The sequence below is a fragment of the Scardinius erythrophthalmus genome (assembly GCF_964197995.2).
Source record: "Scardinius erythrophthalmus genome assembly, chromosome: 12".
NCBI classification, from domain to species: domain Eukaryota; kingdom Metazoa; phylum Chordata; class Actinopteri; order Cypriniformes; family Leuciscidae; genus Scardinius; species Scardinius erythrophthalmus.
In genome coordinates this window covers 31,932,874-31,959,017 of record NC_138232.1, presented here as the reverse complement: position 1 = coordinate 31,959,017, position 26,144 = coordinate 31,932,874, and the positions used below count along the sequence as shown (strand labels likewise).

The 26,144-nt window shown below is 39.4% G+C and overlaps 1 protein-coding gene across 4 annotated transcripts in view; it reads right to left on the bottom strand.

Moving 5' to 3' along the window:
* Positions 1 to 80: 80 nt before the first annotated feature.
* col18a1b (collagen type XVIII alpha 1 chain b) overlaps positions 81 to 26,144 on the bottom strand; it is a 164,203-nt gene continuing 138,139 nt past the window's right edge. For 3 of the 4 annotated variants that reach the window (XM_081380997.1, XM_081380994.1, XM_081380995.1), the window contains exons 23-39: positions 25,426 to 25,491; positions 25,288 to 25,323; positions 25,136 to 25,189; positions 23,996 to 24,067; positions 23,847 to 23,912; positions 23,728 to 23,761; positions 22,909 to 22,962; positions 22,758 to 22,792; positions 22,537 to 22,650; positions 22,273 to 22,429; positions 22,002 to 22,066; positions 9,009 to 9,137; positions 7,628 to 7,660; positions 6,480 to 6,851; positions 2,423 to 2,620; positions 2,209 to 2,324; positions 81 to 2,115 (exon numbers count right to left, since the gene is read on the bottom strand). In XM_081380997.1, coding sequence (XP_081237123.1) covers positions 1,911 to 2,115; positions 2,209 to 2,324; positions 2,423 to 2,620; positions 6,480 to 6,851; positions 7,628 to 7,660; positions 9,009 to 9,137; positions 22,002 to 22,066; positions 22,273 to 22,429; positions 22,537 to 22,650; positions 22,758 to 22,792; positions 22,909 to 22,962; positions 23,728 to 23,761; positions 23,847 to 23,912; positions 23,996 to 24,067; positions 25,136 to 25,189; positions 25,288 to 25,323; positions 25,426 to 25,491 — 1,806 coding nt within the window. In that variant the 3' untranslated portion in view covers positions 81 to 1,910. The remainder of the gene's footprint in view (positions 2,116 to 2,208; positions 2,325 to 2,422; positions 2,621 to 6,479; positions 6,852 to 7,627; positions 7,661 to 9,008; positions 9,138 to 22,001; positions 22,067 to 22,272; positions 22,430 to 22,536; positions 22,651 to 22,757; positions 22,793 to 22,908; positions 22,963 to 23,727; positions 23,762 to 23,846; positions 23,913 to 23,995; positions 24,068 to 25,135; positions 25,190 to 25,287; positions 25,324 to 25,425; positions 25,492 to 26,144) is intronic. The other variant, XM_081380996.1, reaches the window with a different exon arrangement.

The following is a 26,144-nucleotide window of genomic DNA, read 5'->3' as shown; positions in this document are numbered from 1 at the left end:
GTTTTTTATTTGTATTACAATTTTCAATCCCATATTGCTTAAAAGCAGCTTAAGAAGGAAAACAAATGAAAGACAGCTGGTGTTTGTATAAATGATCTTTATTTTTATAGTTGCAGAAGTAGCTATCCAAACAATTGCTTGCAATTTTGGCAGACATAACTGGAATGGTGCATAACTATATCTCTCATAAAGGTTGAGATATAAATTAGGTGTATGCCTGGCTGAAGTGAGGGGTCTAGACTCAAACTCGCTTTCTACCATTACACAATTATGGCACCAAGTGCCTTTTTGTGTTATGAGCTAGTCATTCACGAAAAAACAGATTCATTCAGTAACAAAACCACACTACTGTGTGTTGCTTGGAGACACAATGGTGGCTCATGCTTTGGCTTTTTACAGGTGGACCTAATTAGACAAGAGTAACTGGCAATATTGTTGTGCAGTGCTGGTCAGAATTCTTTGCCCCCTTGGTAAATATGATCAAAGTTGGATGTAAAAAATAAATCTGCATTGTTTATCCTTTTGATATTTTAATAATAAAAAAAAAATAAATAAAAAAAAGCAAAAATCTAACCTTTTATTGAAGTAAAATAATTGAAAGTGGGGGGGGGGGGGGGAAATCATATATTTTTTGATGAAAAAAAAAAAAAAAGCTTTTTTGGCAGCAAACTCTTAATATGGGTTTGATGCACACAGGGATAAAAAGTACCCCATGTGTAAAATGAAATACTCTGCTGGATCTTTAATGCTGTGGGCCTACTTTTCTGCAAGAGGTCCTGGACATCTTGTTCAGATACATGGCATCATGGATTCCATCAAATACCAACAGATAAAAAATAAAAACCAGACAGCCTGTGCTAGAAATCTTATAACGGGCCATGTTTGGATCTTCCAATAGGCCAGTGATCCAAAAACAAACATCAAAATCAAAACAAAAATGGGTCACTGAGCACAAAACCAAGCATCTGCAATAGCCATCCCAGTCCCTGACCTGAACCCTAAAGAAAATGAGTGGGCTGAACTGAAGAGAAGCAGCGCCAACATGGATCTGGGAATCTGAAGGATCTGGAGAGATTCTGTATGGAGGAATGATCTCTGATCTCTTGTCAGGTGTTCTCCACACTCATCAGGCATTATAGGAGAAGACTCAGAGCTGTTATCTTGGAAAAAGGAGGTTGCAAAAAGTATTTAATAATAGGGGGCAAATAATTGTTCCCAACGTGTTTTGGAGAAATAATGTGATTAATTGTGTTCAAGTTATGTGTAAAAAATAAAATAAATATTAATAAAAAAACTAACAATGATTTACCTATTTTTATGAAGTCATCTTTCTTTAGAGAAAGTAAACTAGTCTTTTTGCATTACAATCATGGAATGTTTGATGTGATTGATTTGCAAAGTATAAAAATGTAGAAAGGTTACATAGATATGTTTCTACAAAATCATTTAAATAGTAATGTGAATGAAAATGGTAATGTCAACAAAGTAGTTTAAAGAGAATTAGTTATTAAAATTTTGGTGTTTTGGCAAGACATTGCGAAGGCACTATAAAACATCCATTTTAATACCAGATGTATTTTAAAAGTTGTTTTTGACTTAGTGTGTTCTATATTACCCTGTTATGTGTGAAAATACAACAACGTACATTTTTATAAAAAAAATATAAAACAGTGAATTTAGTCTAAATGTTTCTAAATTGCATATTTTCTGCAATGATAAAATGTTTGTTGTAAAGCTTATGGTGTAAGGAGGAGCTACGTATATCTTTTGATATACTTATAGCTGTCACACAGCAGTTAATACATAAAAAATAAATTGTCAGAATTTTAATCTAAAATACATGTAGATGAACATACATACAGTTTGTGGTGTGACTAAAGGCAAATTTTGGTCTTACACACGTTTTTGGTTTACTCAGCAATGTAGCTGTTCTCAATGCACAGTACGATAAAAGTGCTGTCGCAGCCACGTGGCAACTGCTGAAGTAGGTAGCCATCTTGGAGAGAGGAAGCCATGCCAGTGACGGCATGACTACCAGTTCGCCATGTTTCACAGTAGCTGTCTGTTTGCCTGTTTCCACCAGTGCTTGATCCATGCCATACCATCTTCTCTGGCCTATTAAAGTGGTTATGGAGAAAACAAAAATGCCAGGTTAATCATTTCTGTTAAGGTTCTAGTTGTTAAGGAATATGTCTTAGACCCCCTTACCAGTCATCATCATTGAGAACATCTCGACCGTCAAACGAATAGATGCGCACATCATCATTCAACCTGCCCTCAGAGTCACTAAAGATAGACTCCCAGTTGCTGAATAATTCCTCATCCTGTGGTGAAGATATTAAACAGCTTTATAAAAGTCAACAGTATTAACTGTAAAAAAAAAAAAAAAAAAAAAGCTTTTGTGACAAATGAAGGATCTTACTTGAAGATTTACTATAGGAAGCCGATCCCTGTCATGCTTTCGAACAATACTGTGTAGATCCTGTAACCGGGATGACAGAAAGGCCCTGAATGTTCCTTTGAGCCCAATTGCTTGGGCCTGTAAGAAGCACTGGTGGTCTACACCTCTAATATCACGCATGTCGCCCCGTTGGGGGGAGTTGAGAGCAATCAGGTGCAGCTAGGATGACAAAACAGATAGTTATTATAAGATACCTTGACAATAAGTTTATATTACAAACAATATAGATTATATAAAAGGACATCAGCTGACCTTCAGCACTTTCTATTGTTAACAAATTCCCAATTATGCACCAATGCTACAATTTTCTATGTCATTATCATTTGTTAACAATCAAGTATTTATTACTTCAATAAGCTCATTGTTTCTGCCTTAACTTATTACATTGTTTGTATTTTTTAGCTAACTGTGATTTGTATATGTACATTTCTGAAATACATAACTTAGACAGTTATACCTCTGATAACAGATCACACTAAATTGTAATGTGGACTCATGCATTTTCTCTAAAGCTGCTTTGAAACGATGTGTATTGTGAAAAGCGCTTTATACAAATAAATGTGAATTGAATTATTATTTTTGTTTGTTTGTGTAAAATACATGCTTGAATTATTATTATTTTTTTAATGTTACGCTTAACTGACCTATAGTTGAATAATGACAATATTATCTTCGGTAGAGCTGCTTGTTAGTTGAATTGAACTAAACTGAATCAACATTGAATTAAATTGAGCTTAATAATGACACTATTGTTTTTTGCTGCTTTACAGATGAAATTGTATTAATTTCATAATTAAAGAACTTTGCAACATTATTACTATTTTTTTGTTTATTACTCGGCTGCTTTGAAATGTTCTGTATTTGTATAAAGCACTATATAGGCCTAAATAAATGTGACAATTAATACTAGTTGAAGACTGAAACAAATCATTTGAAATGAAAAGGTTGCTACAAATAGTTCTGATCCATCACTTTAAATAATGGTTTGTACATTTTCTGTCATGCTCTATTTTTTTTTTATGCTACCATTCAAAAGTTTGGTGTTGGTGATTTAAAAAAAAAATCACCTTTGATTCTCTTGATCAAAATATATATATATTTTTTATATATAAAAAATATTATTACAATTTAAAACATTATTATTACATACAAACTATTTTCTATGTTAATCTACTTGTCGGTTAAACTTTATTTTAAGGTGACGTAATTAAATTGTACTTACTCAAATAAGTGAGTAATATTAATTAACTACATGTACTTACTATAGTGTTATGGTTAGGTTTTGGTTTAGGGTTAGTTACTTGTAATTATGCGTAATTATTGTTTTTATTATAGTAAGTATAGTAACATGTAACTACGTCAGTATGTAAGAGTTACATATAAAAACAAAACAAAAAATTTTTTATTCCTGTGATGGAAAAGGTGAATTTTCAGCCGTCATTACTCAATAATTTAATATTTTGGTGGTATAATGCCCCTTTTTACAATATGTAAAACAAGTCTCTGTTGTCCCCAGAATGTGTATGTGAAGTTTTAGCTCAAAATACCCCACAGATATTTTTTACAGCATGTTAAAATGGTCCCTTTTTGAGGGTCAGTAAAAACGTGTCGTTTTGTGCATGTCCCTTTAAATGCAAATGAGCTGCTGCTCCCAGCACAGAGGGCGGAGCTTCAAGAATTCGTGTGTTAGCAGCTCCGATTACCTCATGTAGATAAGCACTAAAATGTCAGAAACTGTTCTGCCTCTTATGTTTAAACTGGAGTCGGACAATGATGGAGAGACTCAAGAAGAAGTGACAACATGTTTCTGAATGGTTAGTTGATGAATTTATGTTGCTGATATGGAGTTAACTATCTTCAAGTTATGGATTAGCATATTCTATCATGATAATCTATAAAATCGCTCATGTGGGATCTGTTGTAAGCAGGCCCGGATTAACACCGTGTAGTGCCCCTGGGTGACAACATTTGAAGTGCCCCCCCCAATATGAGAGAGAAATTTGGTGATCGTTGTTTAAGCCACGTAAAGCTTTTTCACGTTAGTATAAACCCCACGAGAACCGTGTGGAGTCAACCCACAGCCCAACCCACAACCCCTGCTGAAAATGTGAAGCAGAAACGCTTAATGTCAGATAACGTCCTTAACTTTAACCTGGACTTTTGGTTCGATTTTTTGACCGTTTTCAGTGGTTATGAGGAGCAATATGAGAGTGAAATTTGATAATCATTGTTAAACCACGTCATGTCATATTGTCAGCATGGTAGGCTACTTATGAAGTAGATTAGTGGGTCAGAGATGTCTAATGCTTTTTGAAAACTTAAGGCTTTCTTATTCATAAAACGAGTTGGACATCACATTTTTGTATACATTTTTATTTATTTACATTAAGCTACATTAAGCTTCAAAACATGACCTGCGCGAAAGAGAAAAAAATAAATAATGCGTCATTATACCCAGCACTTCTGAAAATGCACTTCCGAATGCGTCTCTGTCCCCAGCACATTTCAAACCAAACTGACGCCCATGAGTGAGGTTGTCGGGGTTGTCTTAATCCATTGTCGGCATCTTTCCTCTTGGATCTTGGGCTTTGGAAAGGCGAAAAAAACGACCCCTCCCTATAAACTTTTGCGGTACCTGGTGTCAGACTTGCAGGTGCCATAGGCGCATCGTTTCACCATCTTGCTGAAAATCGCAATGTTTGACAGTCACGGGGGTCCTTCTCCTTAGTTACAGTTGCTGAGCTAGGATTGGACGAGGACCGTTCGAGGGCGGGGTTTATCGAACGGTCAATTCTTTAAAGATATAATTAATATTCTCTCTGTATATATTGTATCATTAACTGTTCATTTTGTATCTGCATCTCTTCCAGCAAAATAATATATATACAAAACATGAAAAATATTTTAAAGTCTAGTCATGATCTTAATCACTTGGTGCCCCCCTATTGGCTGGTGCTCCAGGGCACTCGCCCAATCCCGTCTATGGATAATCCGGCCCTGGTTGTAAGATGCCTACAGAGTGACATGCTATGGCATTTGTGTTACGTACTGTATTGCATGTGAAAAGACAGATGCGACAACTTGAGCAGACTCACAAATGTGCTTTACTACAACAACTCTTCCTCTTCTCAACATGGACTGCATGTTCCCGGGGGCAGGGTTTATGTAAATTTTAGGGTTAGTGATGTCACTAACCCGGGAGGAATGTCGTGTTGTCCCTACCAGCCGTTTGTTGTAGTCCTTAAAACAATTTCTTTAAAAGCAAATATCTTCCTTTGCTTTGAACTTTAAACGTTGTGACTTTGCAGATGTTGATTATGCTCAAACAGCAACATTACACACTAACTAAAGTTAGAAAAGTGAAATCATAATTAACCACCCCTTTAACCTTTAATATAACCTATAAACATAATTTAACCTTGCTGAATGAAAGTACTAATTTAAAAAAAAATATATTACTGACTCCAAACTTTTGAAACTTTTTGGTAGTGTACCTCAGTAAAATAATGTAAGGATTAGTATTTTAATGTATTTTAAAGAATTTCTGTGGGATTGTGTTATGAATTCTTGGCTTTTCCCTTGTGATCTGGTATCGCATATGTGATCTGGTATCCCAATATTATTCACTAAATAAAACTAGGGATATTCAGTTAGCGTATGTTGCATTTGTACTTATATTAAAATTACACTATGGACTTATTTGTGGTCTTCCCATTTATGTAGTATACAATAGTATATGTTAAAATTGGTGAAAATGCTGCTAAATTGTCAACTTTTTTTTACCTTGAGGCAAGAGTAGAATAATGTCACCGTGTTTTACTCTACATTATTTTACAAATACATTTTTTGAATGCTTATTAAGCAAGCCTTTCAGAAATCCATTAGCAATTGATGATTGTTTACAGTTTGATGGAAATTACTTCCTAGTATAATTTGTTAGACATTCCTCATGGTGCATAGGCAAAAATAAATAGACAAGCAAACAATTATTCCTCATAAAAAATGATGAGGTGCTTACTGCATGTCCTGCTGTGTGTGTGTGAGCTGGAAGCTTGGCTTCTTCAATGACAGGCCTGAGGTGATGCGTACGTTCATATCTTCTGTCAGGATAGCCAGACTGATCCAGGTGGCTGCCGTGAATGTGCTTTCTGGAATCAGGATAGTGCTGGTAAATTGGGTCGACTGATGGCGAGTATCGTGGATCAGTTGGAGAAAAGGAGTGTGGATCTGTATGTCTGTGGTATGGGTCATATGATGGCTGGTATCTGGGATCATGTGGCACAGGATACAGGGCTTCTGGTTGTGGAGGGGCTCTTGGGCGAGAGGTAGTGGGGTAGTCTTGAGAGTAGTGAACCACTTGTGGAGGCTCCACTGCTTCCATCTGTTTATCCTAGAAACCAACCGTGCAAAAAAAAAAAAAAAAAAAAAAAACAAGGAGAAAAATGCGGTCACATTTACCATTGCCAAAATGTACAGTCACCTTTACCATTGCCTGGCAAAATTGTGTGGGTGAAATCCATTCATTTCAACAGGAATCCACGTGATCAGAAGTTTAGCATGAGAGTGGAAAAGTTTCCCATGCAGATTTTGAAGTTGGTCAAAATTGTGCCATGTCGACCTACAAAAAGCTGCTTAGTTTGAAAGTGAATTCTATGTGAGTTTTACTTCATGCATCGCTACACTTTCATCACCTCAACCAATCTTTCAGTGACTGCATTAGTGTGCCAACTACACCAATTTGCACCATTAACTCGAGCACTCCAGATAGCTCTGGAAGTATCACATCCAGAAATGTAAGGATCCAATGTTATACAGAAGTGAATTATCAGGTTTCCATCTCAATACAATCATCTTTTTAGCAGCTGTAAGAGCCATTAGTACAATGCGCCTATGCAAATTATTAATATTAAAGCTTGTTAGCTTGTTTAATAACAAGACACGCACAGTTACAGGCATGCAGAAATCAAATCAGACAATCGGAAGCTACCAAAGTTCAAAACTGCATAAATCAACCATTGCCAATTGACCTTTTTTGCCCTTGAAATGTAGATTTTTTTTTGCTAACGTGACCGCACATTTACTCATGGCTTAAATTGTTACACTACTTGTTAGTCAAATGCATATGGGCAAAGGAAGTTAAGGTTGATTAATTACTCTGTTACTTACCAGACCCCGGTGGAAAGGGGTATATTCTCCAAGCTGAAAAGAAACAACCAGATACATCAGAGATTTTTAGGTTCTCAGCAAATAGATTCTTGGAAAATTACAAAAAGGATACATGTCAGGTATTAAACCACAGGGCTAATGCAGCTAATGGCACAAACAGATTAAATACTAATTTAATAAAAAGTGCAAATGTGATGCTATGGAATAAGGGAAATATAATATGCAAGACTGTTTCCTGTTCTTAAAGGGTTAGTTCACCCAAAAATGTTCTGAAAAAAAAACAAAAAAAAAAAACAAGTCTGTCATTAATTACTCACCCTAATGTTGCTCCTAACCCGCAAGACCTTCTTTCATCTTTCATTGGAACACAAATTAAGATATTTTTGATGAAATTCGAGAGGTTTTTGAACCAGTCATAGGCAGTAACGTCATTGCAACTTTCAAGGCCCAAAAAGGTAGTAAATACATCGTTAAAATAGTCCATGTGACTCCAGTGGTTCAACCTTAATGATATGAAGCAACGAAAAAAAACAACTTTATTCAACAATCTTTACTCTTCAACATCATTCTCCTATGCTGTTCATGTAGTAAACACAGTGAAGCGCTTCCAGGTTCTACGTCAGAATACCGGCTCATTATTGGTCAAAGCAATTTACGTGAGCACCACGACGCATGCGTGTGCTTCTGATGCAGGAGCTGGCCAATAATGAGCTGGCGCTCTGATGTAGAACCTGGAAGCGCTGCTCTGGGTTCAAAAACCTCTCAGATTTCATGAAAAATATCTTAATTTGTGTTCCAAAGATGAACAAAGGACTTGTGAGTTTGGAATGACATCTGGGTGAATAATTTTTGGGTATACTAACCCTTTATATTTTGTTTTATGTCTTCCAACTTATACACAGTTGAGCATGCAAGCCTTTCAAAGTATACTCCATCAGCCACAACAGTGGATGGATGCATTTGGCGCACCTAACAGACCCTTCTATTTGATACTTGTCTCTGCAGAACCAAAATGGGTGTTTCAGTGGACATTTTCAATCTGATGGGCATTTTAAACCACTATACCTGCTTTGCCTGTTGGTTTGAAAATGCCCACTGAATGGGAAATGCACAATCAATCTGCAGAGATTAATATTTTCTATTTTCTAAATCTAAATCTATTTGAAAGGCCCTTTATACTTAATTCTCTGCATTTTGCTCCGTCTAGCTCACATTTGAGTGCACAAGTCTTTCAAAGTATGCTGCTTTGACATTGAGGGTGGATGGTTGTGTTTATCACATACATTTTTTGGAACATGGACAAGTAAAGTATACTTTGGGCTTTAAGTTTGTACTCTTCTTACATGATGGAGAAAAAAAATATTAAAGCCTAGACAATTACCAGGACTTTTCTGACACCATCCTCTTCTCTCATAAAAAGTTCTTTCTTGTCTGTTACATAGATTAGCGTGCCTTCTGGATACTGAATAGTTGATGCAGCCATGGCGTCAAAAGACCTCAAAACCATAACCTGAGGAAATGAAAACAAACCAACAAACTAGAAAAGATGAATTATCTCAGAAAACAAGTTGGTGTTGAAATGAAATGAAATGAAATTTTATTTCGAGCAATATAGTGACATATAACAAAGACAATAAAGAAACATTTGATTCGATCTATAAAACAAGGTAAATTCACCTTACTTTAACAACATAAATCAATCAAAAGTGGGAAGAAGTCAGACTTATTTAGACCCACCCTGGTCTGTTACAATTTAAAAGAAAAACAAAGGTAGCTGCTTCCTTAATTGTTAACGTTATCATAACTCTCAATTACATATATATACACATATGATAAAACACAAACATATTTTAAATACACACCATATGTGACCGCAGGTAACAATTATAGTAATACCAACAATGGTAATCAGAATACCTACAAGGTAAGATAACACAGCCTATGAATACATCACCAGACGATTAAGCCCCGCCCTCCTTGAACTGTGACAAGACCTTCTGTTTATAGAGTGCTTTAAACTGGTGAATGCTTTGACATTGTTTGTGTTCAAGCTCCAGACTATTCCATAGTTTAACCCTGCATAGACACACAGAAACTCCTCCTAGTGGTTTTGACCATTGGTATTGAAAAGTTCTCATAGCTCCTCAAACTGTACAACTGCTCTCTCTATGTGAATAACTTTTATATGTTAGGGGGTAATAGGTTGTGAAATGCTTTAAAGGGATACTTCACCTCTGGGAAGATGAATGTGTATTTAAAATAGGTAATTTAAGTAGAAGAAATGTGAAGAAATTTTTTAATTTGGAGCTTTCTAGACTGAGAAAACCCAGAAAATGTATTTTTGACTTATGTGGATGAAAGACAACAACTCCCAGAATGCACTTGCTTCGCTGCCTTAGGAGGCCACGCCTACCGGTAAGGGAGCGCAGTTGAAAACAAACAACAAGGCTAGCCTACGTGATGAGTTTGCCAGGGATTTAGAGATCTCCCAAAATGTCCGGGATTCGGCTTTTGTGTTCTACAGTCGCCATTCATTCATTATGTTTACTGTGGCTAACAGGACGAGGCTGACGGCCGCGGGAGAACGGCCCGAGGCCGGTGGCGTCATTACTGAGACACACCGGGTCTCGCATCTCTCACGGAGGAGCGGGAATTTTCTTAGCAATGGTAAAACGCACATCAATCGATCACTTGTTTAGCGTTCATGTAAACACTACATTCAGATTCACCAATCGGAATGAATTCAGTTAGATTGAAACAAAAGGTGTGCATGTAAACAATGAATGGCGACCGCAGAACGCAAAAGCTGAATCCCGTACATTTTGAACGATCTCGCCCGCCGGACAAGTCCGGGAAAAGGAGGATGGTAACCCCTACTTACTCAGCTTTCTCCTACTATTCAGCTTTGCCTACTATTCCACAGAACAAGAGCCTGCAAGCTTAGCTTCCAAAGAAAGACGGCTGACACTGTGTACATTCTGTGAGTGAGATCCAACCCTCTATGGGCGGGCTGAAAACATGCGGAACAACGCCTTCTACTGGCTGTAGTCTTTAGCCTCTGGCCAGAAAATCCTCCGATGATGCAAAATGACGATTTTTGCGTCATCTGAGGATTTTTTCCAGACAAAAAATACATAAATCTCTTGTCTCAGGGGGATATGAGGGTGGAAAGCATGGTAATTCGAAAATACTATAGGTTTTCTACTAATACAACGCTTAATGCTAAATCCTGAAGGATCCTTTTAACCCTTAATCAGTGTTTGAAAAGGACAACACTTAAGGTGTTTGGGGTCATTTTGACCCCAAACTTTTAAAGAGCGATTGCATAAGGAAATATACATTTTTATATGGAAAACTATATATCATTTTTTTTATTTACTTCTCAACTATACATTTATGCTGTGTTTTTGTGGAAATTTTGAAGTTTTTTACCTATTTACTGCACAATTACATAACTAGGCCATAAATTGGCTCATGAAAAATGATTTTTTAAAGAAAAAATCACTTAAATAATGATATTAATTCAATATAAATGGTTTTTGGGCATTGCTCTATGTGTTAGGGATGGAATACTGCCATCTAAAGGTTAGTCGAAAAAACTTATTTCTTATGGGAAAGGAATTAAAGTGCAATGGCCAAATGTATCCAATAGAGGGCCATAGAGAACCATTCATTCACTCATTTTCACTTCTCCTCACAAATTTGATATATATATACATATATATATGTGAATATTTATTTAAACATTTTGAAATGCATAAAAAATCTAATTATTATTATTATCAAATTAATTATTATAATTATATAATATTAATTATATAATTATTATCAAATTATTATATACATTTGCAGAACCATTACAAGTCACCACTATGACATGATTGTGTGTGTGTGTGTTGGTGTGTGTGTGTGTGTGTGTGTGTGTGTGTGTGTGTGTGTGTGTTGGTGTGTGTGTGTGTGTGTGTGTGTGTGTGTGTGTGTGTGGGAACAAGCTTGTTCCATGTTGCTTATGTGACATTTTTCAGATTTATGCCAGTTTAGTTGATTTTATTTGCCAATTTCTATACAAATGCTCTCTGTTGCAGTGACATACATGTGTGTGTTTGTGTGTGTGTGTGTGTATGAGATAGAAAGTTCGTTCCACTTTGGGTTTATGCTCTAGGACCAGACCTTGATTTAAATTTAATTTTTTTTAGATTTATGCCAGTTTTGTTTATTTTATTTGCCAATTTCTATAAAAATGCTCTCTGTTACAGTGACATACATGTGTGTGTTTGTGTGTGTTTGTGTGTGTTTGTGTATGAGATAGAAAGTTCGTTCCACTTTGGGTTTATGCTCTAGGACCAGACCTTGATTTAAATGTAATTTTTTTTTAGATTTATGCCAGTTTTGTTTATTTTATTTGCCAATTTCTATAAAAATGCTCTGTTGCAGTGACATACATGTGTGTGTTTGTGTGTGTTTGTGTGTGTTTGTGTATGAGATAGAAAGTTTGTTCCACTTTGGGTTTATGCTCTAGGACCAGACCTTGATTTAAATGTAAATTTTTTTTAGATTTATGCCAGTTTTATTTATTTTATTTGCCAATTTCTATAAAAATGCTCTCTGTTGCAGTGACATACATGTGTGTGTTTGTGTGTGTTTGTGTGTGTGTGTGTATGAGATAGAAAGTTTGTTCCACTTTGGGTTTATGCTCTAGGACCAGACCTTGATTTAAATGTAAATTTTTTTTAGATTTATGCCAGTTTTATTTATTTTATTTGCCAATTTCTATAAAAATGCTTTCTGTTGCAGTGACATACATGTGTGTGTTTGTGTGTGTTTGTGTGTGTTTGTGTGCGTTTGTGTGTATGTGTGTATGAGATAGAAAGTTCGTTCCACTTTGGGTTTATGCTCTAGGACCAGACCTTGATTTAAATGTAAATTTTTTTTAGATTTATGCCAGTTTTGTTTATTTTATTTGCCAAATTCTGTAAAAATGCTCTCTGTTGCAAAAACATACATTTGTTTGTTTGTTTATGTGTTTGTGTGTGTCTGTGTGTGTGTGTGTATGAGATAGAAAGTTCGTTCTACTTTTTATTTATGCTCTAGGACCAGACCTTGGTTTATATGTAGAAATTTTCAGATTTATAATGGATTTAATTTGATTTTTTTGACAAACAAAATAAAAAAAAGTCATTTTTTTCATTTTCCCATTCATTTTCAATGTGGGGTCATTTTGACCCCAAACACCTTAAAAGGTAAATTTTTTTTTACACACCTTTAGAACAACCAAATCAAGCCCAGTTTTTTTGTGCATGTTTAGATAGGTTATTTAGGAAAAGTCCCAGAGTTTCATGCCCCTGAGATGAAGGTAACATTTTTAAAAAATGAAAGAAAAGTCCAGTGGGGTCATAATGACCCCAAACACTGATTAAGGGTTAAATAAGAATTGTGCCTTGTTGAATTTAACAAGGTCCTGTATTTTTAATAACTTTGAATTGAGAAAAAGTGGATTTGTGTGTTCAAGATATTCTGCCTCGTGTATGGTACATTTAGCCCTTTTTTTGTAAGATTAGGAGTGACTGTTCTGAGTTATAACTTATATTATTTCCCCATACTTCAACGCAGTAAGTTAAGTATGGTAGAGTCAGGGAACAATACAGGGTACGTAGTGTATTTGGCTGTATATATTATTGCAAGGCTTTTGGAGACTTTGGTTTTCATGTGTCTAATGTGAGTTCCCTTTCAGTCGCTCACGTTCGACGTGACGTCGACGTGACGACGTAATTGGGATCACTTCAGGGAGCCCTATCAACTTCGAGTGTCTACAGAACGAGCCAATGAACGTTGGCGTGCGTGAATCGCGTCCCCGCCCCGCAGCGCGGGTATAAACAGGAAGCGGGCGCACGCACACATTGTCGTTCACTTCGGAGCCGAGCTTTCGTTTGACTTTGAACCTACAGACTGCTTACTGAGAACGAGAAGACTCTCATTCGTGTTGGTGTGACGGCGCGATCAGCGGTGGCCGCGAGCATTGCAGCTCTCAACTGCTGTTTTCACAGCACTGCTGTTTGTGTATTGTGTGTGTGTCGGTATCGGTGGGCGTTTCCCCTGTGTGTTTATTCACACCGGCTATGCTTTCCCGGGCCACCGAGAAGGTTGGGCTTGCGTGGAACCCTCCATCACGTCCCGAACCTTCTCGGTTGGACGATTGGTTTCTCGGGGCGGGCCGTGCTGGTTCTCAGTGCGCCACCCCGGTACCTTTCTTTCTGGAGGTGCATGATGAGCTTTCTAGGACATGGAAGGCACCGTATAGTGCCCAAAGCCGTCTTAGTGGCTCCTCCCCCCTTGCCACCCTCGACGGCGGGGCAGCTAAGGGGTATGTGGATATCCCCCCAGTGGAGCGGGCAGTCGCGATGCAACTGTGTCCGGCGTCCGCCTCCTCTTGGCGGGGTAATCCACGCCTCCCTTCCAAGGCCTGTAAGTTTTCGTCCGGTCTAACGGAGAAGGCTTACAAGGCCTGTGGACAGGCTGCTTCCGCCCTCCATGCCATGGCGCTCTTACAGGTCCACCAGGCCCAGGTGCTCATGGACATGAACGAGGGTGGTTCTGACCCAGAGCTCCTCTGGGAGGAAGGAACGAAGGACGAAGGAAACCGCACGTTCAGTCGGTCAGGCGATGTCCACCTTGGTGGTCCAGGAGCGCCACCTTTGGCTCAACCTGGCGGATATGAGGGACACCGATAAATATCGGTTCCTGGATGCCCCTCTTTCCCAGGTTGGGCTGTTCGGCGACGCGGTCGAGAGCTTTGCCCAGCAGTTCTCGGCCGCACAGAAGCAGACGGAGGCCATCCGGCACATCCTGCCCTGGTGGACCACTGCTGCTTCCACCCGTCCGCCGGCCGCAGACCCTCCGTCTACTCATCGCCGAGGTCGGCCTTCTGCGGCGTCCTCCGCTCCTGCTAATCCCCAACAGCAGCAACCATCCAGGCCTCAGCGTGGAGCAAGCCGTAGGAAGCCGAACCCGCCCGTCCAGGCCGCTGCCAAACCAGGAGGCAAGTGTAGGGCCCTATAATTTCCGCGATCACGGAATCGCGGACGGAATCGCGGAATTGGCAAATTAACGCGGAATCTAGTGTCAACGCGGAATTTCGCGGAATTTTACATATTTGGAATAAAATTCTGTTTTAGTGTGGGAGAAAAACGTATGTCTGAGGAAAATCGCATATTACTGAAAGAACGAGAGAGGCCCGGTCGCGCGCGCGTCTTCTTGCTCTCTCTCACTCCGTCGCGCGCGCGTCTTCAAACTGTCTTGCTCTCTCTCACTCCCTCGCGCTTATTTATCTAAATCAATTGAGAATTGACACAATGGTAAAAGATCGGAAGAACGAAGTTTCACGTGGAGCATTCGGATATTTTTTTCCTGAATTAGGCTACCGCTGTGTGTGAATTGTGCAAAAAAAAACTATTTTAACCTTGCCTTCTTCTCTGAAAAGCGTTCCGCCCATTCAGCTGACATAAAAAACACTTACAATAAACTAAACAAAACCTATCCAATGATGAAATGTTTTCTGTGTTGACAAATCTTGCGCGATGTCCTAACTGCCGGGATAATCACACAACGCGTACAAGTCTGCTAATGATACGTCCGATTCGCGAACTAATGACTCCTTTGAACCGATTCACTTTAATGAATGGTTAAAACAACTGATCTGTCCAACACTGAATCGGTTCGGTGTAGGCCTATAACAAAATCGGTAACACTTTACAATAAGCTTCCATTTATTAAACTCTAGTTAACTAGATCAGTTAACATTAACTATTAATAAACTGCACTTCTACAGCATTTATTAATCTTTATTAATGTTAATTTCACCATTTAGTAGCCTACATTATTTAAATGAAAAGTTGTATTTGTTAACATTAGTTAGCTTAATGCAATGTGTGAAGTAACATAATAAAAATACAGGGTTAGGGTTAACTAAGATTAATAAATACAGTAACAAATGTATTGCTCCTGGTTCATGTTAGTTAGCCTAATAAATTCACTAATGTAAACAAACCAAACCACATTTAACACCTCTTAAAATGAGAATTTTGTTTGTTACCTCAATAAATTTAGGGTCATTCCTATTTTATTTGTGTACATTTTAATCATTAACATTAAAAACACTCTTTTTTACGACTAAAATAACAGTAAAGGGTAAAAAAAAAACTGAATTCCCAAAAATTAAAATGGAAAAAACGGAATTTGCAAAAATTAAAACGGAAAAAACGGAATTTGGGAAAAAATAAAACGGAATTTGGGAAAAAATAAAACGGATTTTATAGGGCCCTACAAGTGACGGTGCAAACGACCCTGAGACGGGCGGCCCAGAGGTGGATCAAGTTGCTCTTCAGGAGATGGCGAAGGTGCCACTCCTTCCCCCGGTGGAGGGCCGGGCGGAGAATCTTTTGTTTCCTTTTCTTTTTGTCAGTGGTACCCACGTTTTCAAAAAATAGAGCAATTTATGAAACCTCTGGGCCCCACGACGACACCGCCATGCCTTGTCACTCCCGAGCCCCTCTTTCATCGCCAGCGGGCAGCAGTGGCTGTGTCACGGACGCACTGATGCCTCCGCACGCTCACTCTGCCCTTCAACGGAAGCAGGTATATGCTGCACCACACACTCAGACCCCACTTCGGGCCGCTGTGCCGTCCGAGTCGGGTCCCTGCATTCCGCCGCGCTGCCCCACCCCGGGTACATCTGTGGTGCCGTTGGTCCCGCTTGCTCTGTCTCTGGGAGCCTGGTTATTGCTTCCCAGCCTGTCTAGCTGGCTCATCCGTATCATCAGACTCGGCTATGCGATTCAGTTCGCCTGGCGTCCCCCTACTTTCAAGGGCCCTGTGCTCAGGGCAGATATCGCAGGCCTACTGGCGAAGGACGCGATTGAGCCGGTCCCTCCAGCAGATATGAAGACCGGCTTCTACAGCCCGTACTTCATTGTACCCAAGAAAGGTGGTGGGTTACGACCAATCTTGGACCTGCGCGTCCTGAACCGGTCCCTTCACAGGCTACCGTTCAAGATGCGGGGCGGGCATATCAGTACAAGGTCTTACCCTTCGGGCTGGCCCTGTCGCCCTGTGTCTTCAGGAAAGTCGCGGAGGCGGCCATTGCTCCCATGTGCGAGCGTGGCTTATTCTGGCCCAGTCGAGAGAGCAGTTGTGCGAACACAGGGACATGGTGCTCAGTCACCTCAGCCACCTAAGGCTTCGGGTCAACTGGGAAAAGAGCAAACTCACCCCCGGGCAGAGGATCTCTTTTCTCGGTATGGAGTTGGACTCGATCAACATGACAGCGTGCCTCACCGAGGCCCGTGTCCAGTCAGTGTTGAACTGCGTGAGCGCACACAGACGCAGAACAGCGGCACCACTGAAACTTTTTCAGAGGCTCCTGTGGCATATGGCATATGGCATCTGCAGCCGTGGTTACGTGCTACCGGGAGAATGGCGACTCCATCCCCAGGTGGTCCAGCTGATTTTCAGGCGCTTCGGGACCGCACAGGTAGATCTGTTTGCCGCCCCGGACACGTCTCACTGCCAGTTGTTCTATTCCCTGACCGAGGGGACCCTCGGCACGGATGCTCTGGCACACAACTGGCCCCGGGGCCTACGCAAGTATGCGTTCCCCCCCGGTGAGCCTTCTTGCACAGACCTTGTGCAAAGTCAGGGAGGACGAGGAGCAGGTCTTGCTAGTTGCGCCGTATTGGCCCAACCGGACCTGGTTCCTGGAACTAGTGCTCCTCGCGACAGCCCCTCCCTGGCCCATCCCTCTGAGAGAGGACCTGCTCTCTCAGAGACGGGGCACCCTATGGCACCCGCGTCCAGACCTCTGGAAACTCCATGTCTGGTCCCTGGACGGGACACGGAGGTTCTAGGTGACCTACCCCCTGCGGTAGTTGACACCACCACTTCCACTAGAGCCCCCTCTACAAGGCGCCTCCATGCGTTGAAGTGGAACCTGTTCATTGACTGGTGCTCCTCTCACGAGGAGAACCCCCGATCTTGCTCGATCAGAGCCGTGCTTTCCTTCCTGCAAGAAGGGCTGGAGCGAGTCTCCCTCTACCCTTAAAGTGAAAGTGTATGTTGTCGCTATTGCCGCACATCACGATGCTGTTGATGGTAAGTCTTTGGGAAGGCACGACCTGATCGTCAGGTTCCTGAGGGGAGCGAGGAGACTGAATCCTCCTCGCCCACTCTCTTTACCCTCTTGGGATTTGTCTCTGGTCCTTTCGGCACTTCAGAGACCACCCTTTGAGCCTCTGCAATCAGCTGAGTTAAAAATCCTGTCCTGTAAAACAGTACTCCTGGTTGCAATGGCCTCTATCAAGAGGGTAGGGGACCTGCATGCATTTTCGGTCGACGAATCGTGCCTAGAATTCGGCCCGGATAACTCTCACGTGATCCTGAGACCCCGGCCCGGATACGTGCCCAAGGTTCCTACCGCTCCCTTCCGGGACCAGGTAGTGAACCTGCAAGCGCTGCCTTCGGAGGAGGCAGACCCAGCCCTGGCTTTTCTCTGTCCCGTCCACGCTCTTCGTCTGTACGTGGACAGAACACATAGCCTCTGGACCTCAGATCAGCTCGTCGTCTGTTACCGAGGCAAGCAGAAGGGAAAGGCTGTCTCCAAGCAGAGGATGGCCCACTGGATATTGGATGCCATCGCCTTGGCTTACGAAGCCCAAGGCGTGCCCTGCCCGCCCGGGTTGAAAGCCCACTCCACTAGTGGTGTCGCTTCTTCCTGGGCGCTGGCACATGGTGCCTTGCTGACAGACATATGTAGAGCTGCGGGCTGGGCAACACCTAACATGTTCGCTAGGTTTTATAGCCTACGTGTTGAGCTGGTTTCTTCCTGTGTGCTCGCTTCAACTAGCCGGTAACACCGAAGTTCCCACTCTAGTGTCGGCTTGCTGCACCACTCCCTTCCTGCGGTGAGCCCGTGTCTTTCCCTCGGCAGAGTCTGCTCTACCGTCACTGTCCAGTGTAGCCTCCCCCTTTGGGCTGGAGCCACCCTAGTGACATTCCATATGTTGCACTGCCCCTTCGGCCAGTCCATATGTGTATTCTCCACGTTACCTCCCTTCGGGCAGGATGTGGCTCCGCAGCGTCCTTTCCCCTGGAAAGATACGCTTCCCAGTGTTATCCAAGAGTTCCACTGTGTGGGGTATAATGGAACAGCAGTTGAACTCCCTCTACACAGGTCTTCCGCCCCAGCAGTTAGGGGTCTGAGAGTCTTGCGTAGGGCGCTGGATGTGGCAGCAACTGTGGCGTTTTCCATGGGATCCCAATTACGTCGTCACGTCGACGTTACGTCGAACGTGAGCGACTGAAAGGGAACGTCTCGGTTACTAATGTAACCCTCGTTCCCTGAAAGCGACGTTACGTCTCCCATTCCCTCCTTCAGGGTAACTATAATGTATTGCGGAATAGCACTTGGGAGCGAAGTGCTCCCAAGTGCTATTCCGCCATACATTATAGTTATCCGTTTTATTTTGTGTCACCATACTTGGTCGTGTAACTACTCGTGTAACTGTATTTAAATAGGGAAAACGTGGAGGTGTTTGGTCACTTCTAACTTCATCTCTGTTTGGATCCTAATGAATGAACTGGGCTAAGCTAAGTGCTATCAAAGTGTCGCCGCGCGCCAGAGCGATTGAGTGCACGCACTGAGACGAGAGAGGTATGTATCAACTCGTCTTAGTTAAGGGAAAAACATACTTTAATATGAAAAAACGGTGGAGTGTTCCTTTAAGTAGCTTTTTACCCAGTTTCCAGCCACACCTCGTATCCCATACCTTTCTAGTTTCTTGAGTAGTATTGCGTGATTGATTGTCAAAGGCTTATTTCAGATCAATAAATATTCCAATGAGAATTTTTTCATTGTCCAATGCATTTGATAATTCTTTTGTTGTATCAATTATAGCCATTGATGTAGATCTTTTGCTTCTGAATCCATACTGACTTTCATTAATCAGTTTATATTTTTCAACCAATTTTTCTAATCGAATATTAAATATTTTTTCTAAGATTTTTGAAAAGTTGAGGAAGCAATGAAATTGGTCTATAATTGGTAAAATTATGCTTATTTCCATTTGTGAATAGTGGAATAACTTTTGCAATTTTCATTTTCCTGGGAACACAGCCATTTAGAAGTGACAGATTACATATGTGCATTAGAGATGTTTTGATGTTATTTATAACTTTTTTTTAATAGTGCCATATTGATGTAGTGACAGTCCATAGAATAATTATTTTTGGACTTAAAACATGTAGAGCAGGAGCGCTTCCTGGATTCACTTATCCTAGTAGAGGTGCTCTTTGGAAAGGGTAGAGTAGATATATATCAGGCAATGAGAGTCTTATTGAGCCAATATCAAAATATGTGGATTATTTTATCAAACCTCTTTTGTCCTCACTACCTGCATATCTACAGGATACTATAGATGTTTTGAATAAGATTGAGGAACTGAAAAATATTGATAGAGATATAATTCTAGCCACTATGGATGTTGAGTCACTATATACAACCACTGATCATGAACAGGGTTTGTCAGCACTAAGATTTTTTATGAATGCTCGACCGGAGTCTGAAATGCCTCCTAATGATTTTCTACTTGTTTTGACGCGATGGTCTTTAACCAATAATATATACATATTTCAAGATAAACTGTTCAAACAGATTAAAGGTTGTGCTATGGGGGCTTGTTATAGCCCCTCTTATGCTGGCCTCTATCTAGGTAAATGGGAAGAAGATTTTGTGTTCAGTAATAGTAGGAACCATTTCTTAAGCCAAATTGTTTGGTGGGGAAGATATATTGATGATATCTGTCTAGTTTGGTCGGGATCTGAAAATGAACTACAAGCTTTTCACAGGTTTCTGAACAATACGAGTCCGAATATTAAGCTGGATCTTTGTTACAGTAAAGAAAGCATAAACTTCCTAGATCTTTTTATATATAAAGACAGTCAAGGTACCTTACATACATCTTTATATAGAAAACCAACAGACAGAAACACCATCCTCCATGCAAAAAGTTTCCACCCTAAGAGGCTAAAAGAGAATATTCCATTACGGCAGTTCCAACGAGTGCGACGGATTTGTGACCAGGAAAATGACTTTAAGACCAGATCAGAGGACATGGTGGCACGTTTCCAGGCACGGGGTTATAAAAACGCTACCATTCAGACAGCTTATACAAAAGCTAGAAGTCGGGACAGACCATCTCTATTTAAAAAACAGAAGTGGTCCCACACTGAAAAATGATAGAGTTGTTTTTGCGACAGCATATAGCACAGAGGCAGAAAGAATCAAACAGATAGTTAAGAACAATTGGAGTATCATTCAGAGTTATACAACACTAAGGGAGATTTTTAAGGAACCACCTTTAATCAGTTTCAGGAGATGTCCAACTTTACAAGACAAATTAGTTCATAGTCATCTTTAACCAAATGACCAACAAACTTGGTTGAAAACTAAACCAAAGGGGTCCTACAAATGTCATCACTGTAATCACTGTACTAGTGTTGTCCAGACCAAAACTTTTAAAGACTGTATCTCTCAGAAAGAGTACACTATCAATCATTTTATAAACTGTAAAACCACATTTGTTATTTACAAGTTGGAATGCCCAGAGTGTAAAGTCTTTTACATTGGTAGAACAAAAAGACGCTTTCAGGATAGATTGGCAGAACACAAATATGCCATTCGTATGAGTAATATTAACTATCCTATGGCCAAGCATTTCCTGCAGCATAACAGTAACCCATCAACTTTACAAGCCTATGGAATTGATCATATCCCCATTTCGATAAGAAAAGGTGATAGACAGCACCAACTCAATCAAAGGGAGGCTTTCTGGATTTTTAAATTACAGGCCACCAAATATCCGGGTTTGAATGATGAGCTAGATTTCACGTTTTTTCTGTAAAGTCTTTTGTAGATTTGACATTAATTACTTCCACCAATGTTTATGTGATTTTTTTTTTTTTTTCTAAATGCTATTATGGTGACATGTTGTATCAGACACCCATGTTTGTAGTTTTTTGTAGTTTTGTTTCTAGTGGGAGGAGTTGATCATTGGGGTTTTTCCACTATAAAGACACCTGTAATCCTTCACAGCTGTTTGATTCCCTGACGAAGGCCAGTGTGCTGAAATGCGTTGGAGTCATTTTAAAGGTCTTTTTTGACTATGCCATAAAATAAAGGCATTTTTAACATTCCAGGAGAGTGCCTTGGAGTTTTTCTTTGGTTTAAATTTTTTTTTGGACTTTTAGACAATAACCATTACTTCTCAATAACTTTACATCAGTGTGCCCACTGACAGCAAGCAGTGTTTCTGTGGTGAAAACTCACACGAGATAAATGTCCAGGGGGTCCAGGAGGTCCAGGTGGTCCAGGTGGCCCAGGAATACTGATTGCTAAAGGATCAAGTTGTTAAAATGAAAAAGTTGTTTTTTATTTATTTATGAGCTTTTGCATTTAATGGACAGGACAGCAAGAGAGAAGACTTGAAAAGGGAGAGACAAGAAATGAGATCAGGACATGAAGCAGGTCAGATTCAAATCTGCATCCATGGGAATCCAAAAGATATTTTATGTGATGAGTAGCAGTGCGGATTCCTTACTTTGTGAGGGTCTGTATGCTCCTGGCAGCAATGATCCTGGTGGTCCAGGTGGACCTGGTGGGCCAGGACTACCTGGGCGACCCTCATAACCAATTCCTGGGGCTCCAGAAGCCCCAGGGGGTCCTGGAGGTCCACTAATAGATTCACCTCTAGGGCCCTATAACGAAATTAACATTTAGTCAAGTAAGCCACTTTAGACGATAAGAAGAAACAAAGGTAAACTCAGAATCTGAGAGGAATCATTTCATGTCTGTGCTATGTCACCGGTGGTCCAGGTCTTCCAGGTGGACCTTGTAATCCACCATGACGAGGGTCGTAGAAACCTCCTCCTGGTTCTCCCTTCTCCCCTTTAGGACCATGCTCACCTTTCATCTCATGCTACAGCATAACATATTACATAATACAGTACATTTTCCATGTGCTGCACATTTTCAGCAAAACAGTACTACATGTAAACAGAAAACTTGTGTAAAGGAACATCATACCTTAAACGTATAAATGTCAAAGGTGGTAGTGAGACCTACGGCAGATAACGATGACAGTCACGTCACATTTCACAGTAAAAAAACAAAACAAAGATAATATTCACTTCTCTGAATATCCTATAAAAAGTCTGGATGCTTCAATAAATCATACCTGGCAAGCCAGGGATGCCAGATGCTCCTCTTTCACCCTTGTCCCCTTTGATAGCTGAAGTAATGAAATTTGAGATATATTTACATCTATTCAGTTAGCAGCTGTTCCAAAAGCAACTTACACATTCTTCAGAAGATTTACATTCCTTTCGAATAAGTGCATACTGATTCATCACAAACAACTATTCTTAAATACATATTCATGCAGAGGCAATATAAAATTGGGGGGGGGGGGGTATAATTATGAATAATTGTTTGCTTGTCTATTTATTTTTGCCTATGCACCATGTCTCAAAATGTATTGTATTGTATTGAAACCTTATTGTAAAGCATTACTGATTTCATGATAGCTAACACTTTAATGAATACATACATAAAATGTATAACATCAACATAACTAAACATGAATTCCTCATAATTACCTACTTGATTCTCTGTTTTGTTTGGTAAAGTAAATAATATTTAGTAATATTATCATAATTTCCCTATTTTTGTTTGATGTGTTATGCATTCTAATTGTATCAACATCTTTTCATTGGTAATGAAGAGAGGCTCTCTGACCTACTGCTGCTCTCCATCGAGCGAGATATTCCAAATAATTGTGAGGAAGTCATTAAAATATATAAAAACACAACAGACAGACTGCTTTAAATACAGGTGATTTATTTAAAAAATAAATGTTTTTTTTTAAAAAGTGCCCTTTTTGGTCCTTCCGCCCCTGTCCCGGAGGAGGTCTGTGCACGCCACTGTATTCATGTTATACTAAACTGGAATGTGATATGGATTGGAAAATGACAAATCAGATTAATTCTCAACTCACCAAAGGGAAACCTTGACCTGCCATCCTCATAACCCTTAAAGTAGATCACATTAAAAACTGTGAGCCAGTACACATGCTATTTTTATAGCAAACAAACCTAAAAGATATTCATTACTCACATTAAATTTTTCCACAGAAGCTGGAGTTCCAGGAGGACCAGGTGGCCCAGGTGGACCAGGGGGTCCCTAAAATCAGTTTGAAATCTATAGTATATAGTATATGTACTTCTATAGTAACAATTAAAACCAAATACATAGTCATTTTTTACCTGATAGCCATTACCATATCCTCCACCTGAATCACCTTTTGCCCCCTTTTTTCCATTTAGACCAGGTCGACCCTTTTTGATTAAGAATATTGTGAAATCAAGAATATACCAAATTATTCAAATGATCAAAAACTGGCTAAGAAATATAATATTATAAAAATGCATTTAAAATATAGTTGCAAGCAACAAAGTTTATTAGACCAATGGGCAATAGTTAGAGCCATTTTTATGTTTGTCTTTTATGGTACTTATATTTGCACATGTACACAAAAATTATGTCACTGTGTTATAGGCAATTTAATTTACTTACTTAAAAGTGGCCATGCCCATTACTTTTATTTTTTTTCCGGCCATGACCATGCTGAATTTCAATTAAACATGATAATTATTCATAATGGGACTGCATAGAATTTTTGTGTTGATTTAGTAATGAGAGGGATTTGGGACAGTTCTACTAAGTTTGAGTTTCTTTTATTTACATTCTCTGATTATGTGTTGACTTTCTAGCAGCTACCTATTTTAACTACTACTGTTTAGTGTTTACACTACAGTGTACCTATGTATCACACTTTTCAGACTTTTTATCTGCAACAACAATCATCATATTTTCATTAATACTTTTTGAGAATCGCTTACTCTCACTTACAACAAAACCAACTAACATTTAAATCTCTTAATATAATAATACAGGCCGATATTTAAATTGCTTAATTGCCTTTGAAAACTCATACATGTGCCTGAGTCACTGCGGCACTGATTTGTCTGTTAAACAACACTATAAATAGAATATAGCTAGATCTTAATCCAGAGGAGCACTCGTATCATCAATATATATCGTGATGTTGCCCAGACCTAAATCTTACTGTATGGTAAAGCAAATAACAGTATGTAATGTAAAGCTGTAAAGCTGCGTTGAAACAATGTGTATTCTAGAGAGCACTTTACAAATAAATTTAACTTGAATTTTATGCCAGTTGAAATATAAAAAAGTTAGACAGCATGAGATTAATAATTTATTATTAACTAACCCTAAACCATTCCCTAATCCTAAACTAAATTCATGTAGTTAATTATTATTGCTCTTTCAAAAATGTTTTCAGAAAATGTTGTTGATTTTAATTCAGCATGAGAGATACTCACTGATCTGCCTGGTAATCCTATTTCACCTTTTGGTCCAGGTGGCCCTACTGGTCCCTAATGAGTGAAAATATATCAGCATATCTATAACAATCATCATTATATTTCTCAGTTGGTCCATTGTGCAGGTAAACAAATTCCTCAGCAAGACTCACCACAGGTCCCTCTGGTCCTGGAAGTCCTGGCTCGGCCTAAAACGGAGAGTAACTACATTAATTGTCTAACAATGCTATGGATGTTTAGTAGTTCTGTTCTAAACAAATCCATCTGAATGACAGCCGCAGATTTCTCACCAGCCCTCCCATATAAATTGGGCTACCACTGGAGTCATAGATTAGACCAGGTTCACCCTTCTGACCCTAACAAAAAAAGAACAAAATGTAATGTTAAAAAAAAGTATTAAAAAAATGCTTGTTGGATAAAGATAGCATCTTCTAAACATTACTAAAACCAGGGCTGGATTGCTGTTTTTTTTTTTTTTAAATCTTTCTAACTATAGTATAATGATAACACCACAGAGGAACATATTGTTTTTTTCTAGCTAGTCAATAACCTAAAAATGAAAATTCTATTATCATTCTTTTACCAATTAAAATTTTGTAATTCCAATCTCAAATGCTTTTTATGACCATGTTTTAACTTTTTTTCACTGACACGAAAATGAAAAAGACTTAAAATCTGAAAAAAACTCTAAATCAATATTCACAACTGCCAAATTTTCTCTATATTGTGATCATTATGATCTCTAATTGTAATAATTGCTTTAATGAGCTCATTGTTTCTGCCTAAATTAATACATGTTAGCTAACTACAGGATTTGTATTTTCTTAGAACTGTACATTTTTGACATATGGACATTACTTGGACACAGTCACATCTGATAACAGACTACTCTAAATTGTAATTTCTGTAAAGCTAGCTTTGAAGCCCTATGTATTGTAAAAAGTGCTACACAAATAAATTAATTTAATTGAAATGAACTTTAAATGCACATATATAGATCAAGGGAATC